A 12,761-nucleotide genomic window follows, 5' to 3' on the forward strand; every position below is an offset into this window, starting at 1 on the left:
CGTACTGGAACTAGAATCTCGTGGAGACGTGACAAAAAATTCTAAATATTGGGTGATTTATTGGTCTACTCTTATACGTATCTATGTACATATGTAGTTCATCTGAAGTCTGAGGTTGTATCTATGTATGTATATCGTATCCTTTCTGTAAATATGTACTTATGTACTTACATGCTTACGCATGCTTTCTGGTTTTTATGTATATACGTGTACAACTATATATACTCTCAGCTTTAGCTGTAATCTATATGCATATGTAACACACATGTGTATGTACATACGTAGCCTGTCTGGAAAGAACTCGAATGATCCAATGCAACGGATTTCATCGAGTCTTTTATCAAAGTAGATAAAACTGGTGCTGAATTGGCGTTTAATCGATAGAAGAGGAAAGAACTGGTCAGCATTCTTATTATTAATTGAGTAGGTTGAAATTTACGTATATGGAGAATCGAAAAGTTTCAGTTAATCAGTCGAACGTTCGAATCGATTCCCACGAATGCACTTCATGTACGACAGATATTCATAGTCCGTAGAACTGCAAAAGCGTGTCTCGAGTCTCGATTTAGGAAACCAATATTAGTGAATCGAGTTCGATCTGCGAATAGCAGAGTAGCATAACAAAAATATCGATTTCTTTTTTTAAATTTCTAAATTCGTAAAAGCTTTTTATTGTACTGTGTCGATGTTATCCTGCTAAACGAAAAAGTGGAGGGGAAAAAAAGCATTAAGGGACAAAGGCGACCTCTGTATGGCAACGGTAGCGCATCAAACTATGCATTGCATTGCTGTCGAAAATGGCGTCGGGCTCGGAGCTGCCAGAATATTCGTCCCCAGCGAAACGACGAAAAGTTGACGGCAACGATTACATCGGTACCAGCACCGTGAAACCTGATTTCCGATACTGTGAGACATCGCACGACACTCCAAATGAAGATTTCGAAGGTATTTTGAGAAAAATATGCTGAATTTGTTAATGAAATTTGTGAGTTTACAAGATGGCGGTTCAAAAGGCGTCAACTCCTCTAGCCCGATCGCATCACGGTTGTTCGCAGTTGATGCGAGATCAAAACCGCCATGACAGTTTTTACATGTCCTATGGAATAAATGTCTGTTGGCGTAACTACCTTTTCAATTTGAATCGATATGAAAAATATTAAAAATCTGCCGAGTTTTCGAGTAATTGCCGCGTTTCGCGATATTTTCCAGTTTATTCTAGCGGGAAATCAGCACTCGAACAATAGAATTTCGTATACATGCTGAGAAGAGAAAGAATACTAGTGACAGCGCGGGGGGATTCGATGTCATGCGCAGGGTAGCCGGGCGATATCCCACCATAGGCATAATGGTGGAATGTACGCGGTGGAGGTAGAAATAACATAACGGGTGTTCATTATTATTGTACATATGGCGACGCTGGGTTAGCTGGGTCCCAAATCTTGGGGATCGTTTGGGACGCTTAGGCGACGATGCTTGGGCTACGTTTCATACGAGCTTTCCGAGTTTTAGAGACACTACTGTGCCACTATGTGCCTTTATTATAGTATTATTCTCAGTTTGTGTGAATATTTCTGCTATTGGCGTATTTAATGTGGAATCAGGTAAGATATATTTGATATAATTTTGTAATAATTTAAATATGAGTGAGACATAGATTTCTACATAATCTGAGTGTTTACTAATCGTGTAGATATCTTTATTAGATATATGTATACTTTCTAGTATTCCTGTCAAACTTCTTGCAAAGGCTTTATTCTAACCAAAATTATTCTACTCATAGATAATGACAATTACATTAATAAGCCTTCGACCGATTCAGTTCCATGCACTACCACGAACATTGGAACTCTCACAGGTAAAACATTATCTTTGATATGTTTGCATCAGTTTAAATTCTCTCTCTCTCTCTCTCTCTATATATATATATATATATACACACACACATTTTGTGAGAACTACAAGTGTTTGTAGTTATAATGCAAAAATATTAAATTTCTTCTTTGCAAGCTTAACTTTCTAATTTTTTATTAATGCTTTATCATATTAGGAATTAATTAAGCATCATTGTGTTATGCAGATATTTACAGTGACAGAAGCAATGGTAACATGGATCCTTTGTGTGTGAAAGAAACGAAGAGGATGCAATTTGTTAATGTCTGACTTAAAGATTTTATCTTTTTATTCTGACTGGTAAAAATCAAGGGAAGTTGATAGAACATAAAGTGTACAGTGTGTGATAAAGTGCTGAAAGCTGGCAAAAGTAGACTATTAAAACATTGTAATGTTGCAAATCACCAAGGGACTATGAATGAAGATTCTAAAAGCTAGAATAAAGATCAAAGTCTAGTTCCATATGATTATAAACGTGTTGCGAAACAAGCAAAATACAACATGTACTCAATATTCAGAGCATAGTACAAACTTACAACCATTTATACATTATACAGATATGCTACTTGATACATCTTTGCGTGATGATACGGCAAAAGAAATAACCAAAGTAATCTTGAGATTGGCACTGATGATATATTTATAAAATCCATGGAATATTGGCAACCATGTGAAAATCGTTTAAAATATATTGTACAAAAGTTGGCATCTAAACTTCCAGTTGATACACAAATTGTAGATAGTTTAATAAATTCAGAAGTCAAATGAAAATTTTGGTCATGAAGTTAGCATTTTGTTCAAAAGTATTATAATAGTGGCAATGATATGTTTATCATTGCCAAATTTAAATGCTACTACCAAGCATTCTTTCTCTATGATAAAGAATATAAACAGAAAGACACAGGGTAGAAGTAGATTGAAATTTACCATGGTCACTGCTACTAGTAAAATAAGATTATACTTTCGGAATAAAAATATAAATTGCTCTACTCATGGAATAACAGATGGCATGTATCAATATGCCAACAACAACAATATGTATAAATGTCTAATAAGTGACGGTCTTGTAACTAGAAACTCTGACGATTGAACATATTTTCCATGTTTATTTTTTAATGTGTATTTACTATTTCCATATACATCTTGTATATCTTTGTATGTTATTTTGTATATATAGATCCGTGTATTTTTTCGTATGTATATTTTTGTCTATATTTGTGTTTCTATATTCTGTAAACTGTTATCCATATCTCTCTGATTCCCAAAGAAATAAAATTTTCTAGTAATAAATAATTTTTTGCACTTTATTTCGCACTTCGTGTTTTTATATTCGCTCAGTAGTATATATTTATGATGATCTGATAAAAATTAAAGACTATTTAAATTTCTCTGCCGCGAGAAACATCCGACAACATGATATGCATGCGATTGTCAACGTTTAAGCAAACTATCCGAACGCCACGGTATTCTCGTTGTCAGTATAACAGAACATACGTTACTTCCGCCGCCACCGCATATTTTCTCCCATCATAGGTACGATGGAATATTGGCCGGCCACCCAGCCCGCCGCTTTTCAACATTTTGAAAGCGATGATTCGATTATCCTTAAATATCAAATTATCAGTGCGAACTTTTTTATCCGTATTATGTTTACGTTCGATAGGGGTAAAAAATACTACGGATGTTGTAGCGGTGTGCTGGTGGACAACATTTCGTAGAAAGTAAGAGTTTTATCCTTGATAATTAGTTGACAATTGTTAATTATTATAATTGTTAGAGATATTTCTGTTATATGCTCAATCAAGGATTTATTACATAGCCAATTAATCGATTGTTATTGCAGAGACGTATAGAGGTGGTGGTAGCAGATTCACTGAATTAAGCGACGAATCTAAATCAACTTCTATTTCCCCAGATGCCACAAACTTGATGACTGCTCTATCTAGAATCGATTCGACCAGCGACGATACTGGTTGCCCGTAAGTCACCTTTACATCTTACTCTTTGCGTATCCTTTCATTTTGATGATTTTCATGGTTCTTTGCGGTGTTTCAGAATCGACACAGCAGACGAGAAAGACGAAGTGTCGTCGACAGTTTCAAATTTGTCCGATTTGTCAGGATTGTCAGACTTTTCGGGAGAAGGAGAAATTAATCATCATTGGAGGAACGCGTCGTCGTGGGTTCAGAAGCAAATGTTGATAGGTGCTGATCCTAGAGATCTCCTTCAACATATTCTTATGGATTCCACGCAAATCCCTGAGCAGGTCGATGACCTGACCCTCTGGAAGGTGCGAAAATGCGATCTGTCTAACTAGTCATGTTTTATAATTGTTCGTATCATAAAATTCGTATGAATATATTTCAGATTATAATAAATGTAATGTCTGAACCACCGCGTCGACAGAAGTTACGACACATAAACACTTTGTCGGATGTGGTCAGACTAATACGTAATAGTAAGAGAATAATAGTGTTAACCGGAGCGGGCGTAAGCGTCAGTTGTGGCATTCCTGATTTCAGAAGTAGAGACGGTATTTATTCCAGGCTCGCTCAAGATTTCCCAGACTTACCGGATCCACAGGTATATAGGGAAAACACAGAAGGTGTTCAATTTAATATTCCTGTTGTTAAGAAGATAAATTTTACCAACTTACTTATTTCTATATAAATTTGCTTGTTGCAGGCTATGTTCGACATTAATTATTTTGGCCAAGATCCAAGACCATTTTACAAATTTGCACGAGAAATTTATCCTGGACAGTTTAAACCTAGCCCTTGTCACAGGTTTATACAAATGCTCGATAAACAGAAAAAACTTCTTAGAAATTATTCACAAAATATCGACACGCTTGAGCAAGTCGCAGGCATTGAAAATGTGATCGAATGCCATGGTATGTATATAAACATCCGAGTTCATAAACTCTTGCTTGCATACATACACAATTTACAATCTGATACAAGATTAAAATCAAGAATCATGGTATTGTGATAACGGCTTTGCTTTGAAGTTGTTAACCGTCAGAAATTAGATGAAAGTTTACTTAATTATTTAACTGTCGATAACTTGAATTCAGTTGAAAAATTAATACAATTGAAAATATCGAGTAGACATACATTAATACCCTGTACATACAAGTACATATACACATATAATAATATCATTAGTTTGTGATTTACAATTGAACGAGCAATTCGTTGAAAAATGTTTGTTAAATATTTATATTTTACATTCAAGGTTCGTTTGCAACAGCGTCTTGTACGAGATGTAAATACCAAGTGAGAGCCGATGACATTAGGGAGGACATTTTTGCACAAAGAATACCTTTGTGTCCAAAATGTAGAATAAACGCTTTGCCACCTATATCGGAATATAATTCTAATGAGAATTACAGAGGTAATTCAAATATTAATAATACAATTGTTTGCGTTATGTTTACTAATAATAGTCTCACTGCGGTGTTATTCAATTTGTCAATCTGCTAATTTGTTAGTCGCTTGTCAATTTCTTTTGTACAAAGCATTAGCTACCTAGTGATAGTTTTTGGTATTAGTCTTTGCTTTAGCGCGTCGCGCGAGTCCGTGGCCATGAGAGAACATTATCTGCTCTTTGCGGAATGCGTCTGCGCTATACGTGCTGTTGCCATTTACTCTGAACTGCGCAAAAGTTGATACATCAATTGTAACTCCGAGTAAGACCTTGGCTTGTTTATAAGCGCACATAAGGTAAACTTTTCAAAGTTGCATCATGTTAGTTACCCGTGCGCGCTGTTTAGCCAGATTATTTAATTCGTATCTTGATTCGACGTCGTGACTTACCGTTCAATGAATTTTTCAAAATTGAAGAATGGGACGTATGTTGTTATCGATCGTTATCAAGTGAAAGAAACTGCGCAATCTGGTACGGGCAGCGGAGTCGAGAAAACTGTCAGTACCGTGTAATAATCACGAGAACATTTCCAATTTACAGATTTGGTAACACACGGGATCATGAAACCAGACATTGTTTTCTTTGGCGAAGGACTTCCTGATGCTTTTCACGATGCAATGGCCAAAGACAAAGACGACTGTGATCTCTTGATCGTAATCGGATCATCGTTGAAAGTTCGACCAGTAGCTTTAATTCCTTCTTCTATACCATCTCATGTTCCACAAATTTTTATCAATCGTGAATCGCTGCCGCATCTTAAGTTCGACGTTGAACTCTTGGGCGACGGCGACATCATTATAAATCAGTTGTGTCATTTGTAAGTAGCTGCTGCGTTGTATCGAAAAATTGTGGTAGCAATGATGAAACAACCCTGGTCAGAATCTACGCTACTATTTACGAGTGTGTCGTTTTCTTCTACCTTTTCCAGAATGGGAGACATCTACAAGGAAGTGTGTTGGAACAATGTAATTCTTAAAGAAGCAACGCAACTTTTACCGTTGCGTTATTTACCAGAAGATTCATGGGAACAGAGTCAAGACACCACCAACACCGTGTTATCACGAGATAGCGACGAGGACGATATCAAGGCTCAAGATACATATTCTCTTGAAAGTCAAGATCCAATCCAGCATTCCTCGGAGAACACAAGCGTCTGTGTTTCATTGTTTCGAAGCGATCGTACGAATAGCACAAAAGGAAGGTTCGACCTTTCACAAGAGAGTCCGAAGAGAAGATTAGGTGAATCGTGCGAGGAAAGTAGCCCGAAAAGAATAAACTTTGGTGCTCGTTCTACATTAGAGTTTCACTCATCCTCATCGATAACGGATACTTCAAATTGTTCGACCGATTATAAAGTTCACGTAGTCTCGATGGAATCAATATCGAAAGAACAGGGGAAAGTATATAATTTAGAGCATCAAGGATGTCCGAAAGTTGTCGAATTTTCAACCGATAGTGCAGAATTAGAGTCGACATTGAAGTCAAACAGCTGCAATGGAAACACAACATCTACTCCTGGAGTGGATAAAATGAACTTTAAGCCGAGGCAAGTATCGATCGATTCGGCATTAGATTCTGGACTTGGTGACAGCTGCAACAGCGTCGACAGTAGAGATGAGAAAAATGATGATAGAAAGAAAGAATTAAAAACGGGAAGATTAGGAAGACATTGTTGGCAGTCAAAATTACGAGAAAGTCTTGCCACGAGGCTACCAGGTATACTACAACGCCTTCTCTATCCTTCTTTGTCAATTCAATTTGTATCTGTATTAGATTTCTATTTCTTTTTCGATGAAAACAAATTATTTAATCACTTTTTTTCTCAATAGAGAATTCATACTATCAACTAACACCTGGAAAATATATATTCCCTGGAGCGGAAGTGTACTCGGAGCCCGAGGATTATGATCAATATACAGTATCGGTTAATTCCGAAAGTTCTGAAAGTGATAGCGTGTCGTCGTCCGCGGAAGAAGAAGAAGAAGAAGAAGACGAGGAGGAAGAGGAGGAGGAGGAGGAAGAGGAAGATGAGTGTGAAGGCGTGGGAGAGGAGGATGAGGCTGAAGAGAAGATAGAACAGAAAAAGGAAGATAAAACGACAAAAATGGAATTGCAGAATGAACACACACATCAGGAATGCAAACCGAGAGAAAAGGGTACGAAAATCTTTTGTCATTAGTCTATACCGTATGTACAAGTAAAATGATAACATAATCTTATTCTTATAATACTTGAATTTAAATTTAACAGGAGAGGGCGACGTATCGTTGGGAAACAAGACTGTTAGAGTCAACGCTGATACCCTAAACGAAGAGATAAAGTGGATGACCAATTGCTCTTACAGTGGTTAAATGGAAGGTGCGTATAAAGAGCAGCAAATTTTGATTCGCGCTACCTTTGACAAACTTTGAAGTCCAACAGAAACACTGGTGGATGAGTTCGTTGTTGGAAGAAAAAGTAGTGCAATCCTTGGCAAGTTGTACAGTGTATGATTTCGAATGGTGTCTAGGTAGTGTCATACGGTCATATATCTGTATGATCGCCTTATCCAAGGGAACTCATCCTTTGTTGTCAAGTACAGTGTTCCGTGAATAATCCCATAGAAATTGGATGAATTGTAACTGTTGTTACCCACTATTGTGAATATTTTTTATGCGAAACAGTACACACATATTTCGGAGTTCGATAAAGCACGAGTAAAAATTAGGAACGTGTTGATACGATTGAAATCGGTTTATGACTTTTGTTTACATTCTTTGTATTACATTTTATATCGATTATTCATTTCTCAGTTGATCGAAGAAATAGACGAGACTAGTGTTGCCTTACGGACGGATTTGTACACGATACGATAGAACGGTGCCCTCCCTTTGTTCGTTCGTAACAAAGCAATTACGTTAGATAATAAAGTTACTTCTACCACGAATTGTAAATATTCTATCGAAACTTGTAGATTAAAATTGTTCGATAAATCTCGTGCAATCGTAGGAAAGTCAATCAATTTTAAATATTATATTCGGTATCTTTGCGAAAGGAAAGGTGGACAGATTGGACGCGCCTTAATAGTGGAACACGAAACGGAAGCGAACTTAACGATAGTCGTTTTTCTTTCGCAAAGCTAAAACCTTTAAATAGACGTAAATAGTAATATGCAGCGATTTTATTTGGAATTATTGATATTTATCTTTTAACTGGATGCACACGTAAAACGATTAATGACCACTATATAATTGTCAAAACATACACGCCTGTGTGCGTGCGTGCGTGCGTGTGTATGCGTGTGTGTAAACGCATGTACGTTGATCGGTGGCATGACCATTTATCGGTCACTGGAGAGGGACCTAATTCTGACCACTATTTGAGTAATGGGAATCAGAGATTTCTGAAATTACCTTGTATCAGAACTGTATTATTTCCGCCTCGAAAGAGCGAGAACACTGGAAAATAATTTTAATGTGGAAGCATTGTGGTTACACAATGAAATGCTACTGGATTATTTTAAACGAAAAATAGGTTGACCGCTGAGCTGTCAATAGAAAATTACCACTGTACATAGTAGCGCAATACGCTCGTATAATGATCAGAGTAAAAGTTCAGACATTGAACAGATCGTCCCAAAGGAAAGTAACCGTAAACAAGATACACCATTTTCTTACACAAGAAAGGAATGTATTATAAGAGCGGGAGAAAGATTAGGATACGAATTAGTATTGCGACGTTAATACTAATGTCATTGATACTCTGCATCGTCGACATTTAATTGTAACTGAAGCTAACTACTTACAAAGGTCTGCTCCCTATTGCATCCACTGTTACGAAATTTATTATTAGAAATTAGAGCTGAAAGAGCCGTAAAAGAAGAATTTTAACTATTTGCGCATCTTTTATATTTTTTTTTAAGAAAGTTTCTTTAACAACGTGCAACGAGAGACGCGAACAAAAGAAGTATTAATTTCGTCACAAGCTTTGTAATGGATGAAACAAAACAAACAATGCTACGAGTATATTTATGTTAATATACATATAGACTATGTGGTATTGCATCTCTGAAAGAGTGACAAAGTATGTTTGACCTATTATATTGTATAAGTATTCTTATCAAAGATTGTATAATACGTGCATATTTAGTCTCTAAGACAAGGCTTAGGAAGAGAATTAGAACAAGGATTAATATGACGATTAGAACGAGAATATGGACAAGAAATACCCAGCAGATAGTCCAGAGATATAGCGTTAAGTTATGTTTTAGCGGTAGGTTTCAATGCCAGCCGCGGAAAAATTAGTCACATTAAATTTGCACTAAATGTTTTTAGGTTCGTTAGAATTCGATTTCTTTTTATTGGAGCACGGGCGAATGTACAAAGCAATGTTGGATAGCATGGCATTGCGTGTTATTTTTATATGAACGAGAGATGATAGAATAGCGAACGTACAGGATTAAACAGAAGAAACACGAAGAGAAAAACGCGACGATCTTTGAGAAATCGCTTTGCACAGATAAAGACCCATCTATAGGTCAAAGCGATTTTATCTCGATGTTTATCATCGCAAATATTTCTATGAAATATGCTGATTGTATCAGACATTTATTGTAATTTCTAATACGAGGACATCAACAAGTCTTACGTCTCGTGCGTAAACTACAGATGAAAGGCTGGTACATAAAGCCGATATATAAGACGAACTGGTGCATATGTATTCACCCACACGTGTGTATACGAACGTACATACACCGACAATAAAAGAACAACTTGGAGCGGTGAGACAAAGTAATCGCGATTTTGAAATCGTTAGAAGAGCAACGAACTTTATGTATGTAGGTATGCACGTATGCACACGGGACTGCATATGGCTGTACCACATGTAGAATGTTTGAGTAGTAGGACTTCTTTTTATTTTGAATGAGGTTGCTTTTCAAGAGAAACAAAGTCGCGAAAATAAAAAAAGTGGATGCGTTTAATGTTTCCAGAGCAAAGTAAATTGCTTATGTATGCAACTTTCTTCATTAGATTTAAACAGCTTATATTTTGCTATGTACAAATGCCTTTATTTATCGCTGTTCGGTAAATTGTACCGTAACTTGATCGAACAGGTATTACGTGTTAAAGCCTCCGTGTCTTTTTATTTATTCGAGATTTATACATTTAAGTAAGCATATACACTGGCGGATAAACACATGATGGACGTATGGACGGGTGGATGGATGGATCGTCGATAGATTTATAGGTAAATAGCTAAATAGATGGATAGGTTAGATAGGTAGGTAGGTAGATAAGTAAGTAGCCAGGTAGATAGATAGGCAGATAGGGTAGGTAGGTAGGTAAATAGATAGATTGATAGATAGATACATAGATAGGTAGGTAGATAGATAGATAGATAGATAGATAGACAGATAGATAGATAGATAGATAGATATATAGATAGGTAGGTAGATAGGCATAAATAGGTAGAGACAAACTGACAGATAAACGTACGAGTTGATATGAAAAATTCGTATATACGCGTAAATGTATATTACACGCATATATGAGTATGTGCAGAAATTAGCACGTGCACAAATAGTATATATACATGAGTGTACGTATACATATGAAAATGTATAAAATGTTGGTTTCAATTGAAATTATACAAATTTTCCATTTTGAAACTTTATCGCTGTCGCTGATGTGCCTACGCGCACTCTTTTTCTCTCCCCTCTCTCGCGTGTATGATATTCGACTAGATGGGTCGATTGAAATTATGACTGTATGCGATTGATTGTCAATCAGCGATGGATTGAACGTGTAGAAAATGTGTTGTAAAATTTTCCGATAGCATCGTTGTTAATGTGTAAACAAGCGATCGAATATGTTAACGCGTGTCGCGCACAGTTGATTCTAAGTGATTCACTAACTTGCGAACGTTTGACAATCATACAAACTTTCTTTCCTTTCACCGCGGTACTGATTTTCTCCATACATATGTATAACTTGTAAATATTTATTATTTTTTACTGTATATTGATTCACAAGCTTCTCTCGTATCAGTTAAACAGTGAATCGATCAGCAACAATACCACTGTTCTATTTTACAGTTTCTCCCTTGTTCCTGTATAAACATTTATGAACAATTTTATTCGTCGTAATACACTCGACGATTTCAAGATTTTCTGATATAAAAACAGAGGAAAACTGTTTGTTCACGGTTTAGCCGATACGTGAGAATAAGGTGCAAATGCTCCGAGTTTTTTTATAATTTGTTATTTAATGTAAAGAATGTTATAAAAATGTTCTCTATTTTAAACGTTATAAGTTTTGTTCTCCTTTTTTTTGTATTATTAATATGTAAGCTTATCTCTTAAATTAAACGTTTTTTATAATAAGAACGTATTGGTGATATCTTTATTGAACCGTCCAAAATAATAAGGAACTAAAAATCATTAACCCAAAGCCAATAGTGACGAGCAACCATGTAACAACGCTCTAACGATGCATAAACTTGGTAAGTAATACATACTGTGTCAGAGTGACAAAAGCCATGAAGAATGTCTTATTTCTAACAAATTTTAATCTAACTATCTTTCAATTTGACCAGCAAGTCCACTAAATCAATTGAACATTTGAAAATGGTATGGAGCTAGAAGTATTTAGTGCGTGAACTATGAGAGGCGCGAGAACGATGGCCTGTGATTGGTGTAAAATTCAAACGGTAACTTCAGAAGACTCTTGTATACCGTTACCAGTGCACGAGGAGATATTTTTCACAGAAAAAATTTCGATGAGCAATATGAAATAAAATACCTCGAAATACTAATTATAAATATATAGTACAAATTCCATGGTATATTAATTGTACAAAGTAATTTGTAATTATCTCAGCACGAAAGAATGAGTTGTACGAAATATTGTCGAAAGACAAGATAAAGCAAAACTTTGAACTTACAGTAATACATCCTATTCCTGTACAGCTCGAGGCCGTAACTGACTGTTCTATACATTTAGGTAGAAGACACAAGAAGGAAACCTCTGTTTAATAGCGATGTCGGTACATATTTCAGAGAACATGTAACAAGTAGTACCTACACCTACATGTTACTTACTCTACTCTGATACCTCAACTATGGTTCATAATATTTACCGGTAGAATGCGCCAATGATAAATTCCTCTTAAAGGAATTTACCATATGCGCCACCATGATTATTATCGGCAACAGTTTGCTTAACTGTTTGAACGTTCTGTCACTCCACGAATTACCGCTATTCGGTCTCTTGCAGACTGTAAAATTTCATTCCTGATTTTAAGCTATTTCTTATCGAAAAAATGGCATAAATTATTTGTTCAGGTACCCGGCGTCGCGAGATAAAATGGAAAGTTTTTTACAACATTTAATTACAACTTAAACAAGCGAAAAATCATTTAGGCTACGTTAGTAGGCATCTCTTATTGATTATCCAATCGCAAAA

General features: G+C 36.1%; 1 protein-coding gene and 1 long non-coding RNA gene across 4 annotated transcripts; both read left to right on the plus strand.

Annotated features, from left to right (window-relative positions):
* Window positions 1–251: 251 nt before the first annotated feature.
* Sirt1 (Sirtuin 1) lies at window positions 252–11,683 on the plus strand. Of its 3 annotated transcripts, none has more exons than XM_078180348.1 (10): window positions 252–945; window positions 3,734–3,869; window positions 3,946–4,180; window positions 4,258–4,473; window positions 4,576–4,783; window positions 5,128–5,286; window positions 5,860–6,136; window positions 6,248–7,035; window positions 7,149–7,475; window positions 7,570–11,683. In XM_078180348.1, the coding sequence occupies exons 1-10, from the start codon at window positions 798–800 to the stop codon at window positions 7,668–7,670; spliced, it is 2,595 nt and encodes an 864-aa protein (XP_078036474.1). In that variant the 5' UTR covers window positions 252–797; the 3' UTR covers window positions 7,671–11,683. The 3 variants fall into 3 exon arrangements, with proteins under 3 accessions (XP_078036474.1, XP_078036475.1, XP_078036476.1); XM_078180349.1 differs by having other exon boundaries at window positions 3,806–3,869; XM_078180350.1 differs by lacking the exon at window positions 252–945 and adding an exon at window positions 3,555–3,611.
* LOC144469756 (uncharacterized) lies at window positions 966–3,545 on the plus strand. The gene is made up of 3 exons (XR_013494045.1): window positions 966–1,601; window positions 1,723–1,855; window positions 2,078–3,545. It is a non-coding gene; the product is annotated as an uncharacterized LOC144469756 (long non-coding RNA).
* Window positions 11,684–12,761: the final 1,078 nt, after the last annotated feature.

The sequence above is a fragment of the Augochlora pura genome, chromosome 5 (genome assembly GCF_028453695.1).
Source record: "Augochlora pura isolate Apur16 chromosome 5, APUR_v2.2.1, whole genome shotgun sequence".
NCBI lineage: Eukaryota > Metazoa > Arthropoda > Insecta > Hymenoptera > Halictidae > Augochlora > Augochlora pura.

Excerpts from the sequence above, each read along its gene's own strand:
- Sirt1 (XM_078180348.1), top strand. The coding sequence starts at position 798 with ATGGCGTCGGGCTCGGAGCTGCCAGAATATTCGTCCCCAGCGAAACGA. Across the intron at positions 4,181-4,257 it reads ATGACCTGACCCTCTGGAAG|ATTATAATAAATGTAATGTC; the intron begins GTGCGAAAATGC and ends AATATATTTCAG. Across the intron at positions 7,036-7,148 it reads TCTTGCCACGAGGCTACCAG|AGAATTCATACTATCAACTA; the intron begins GTATACTACAAC and ends TTTTCTCAATAG.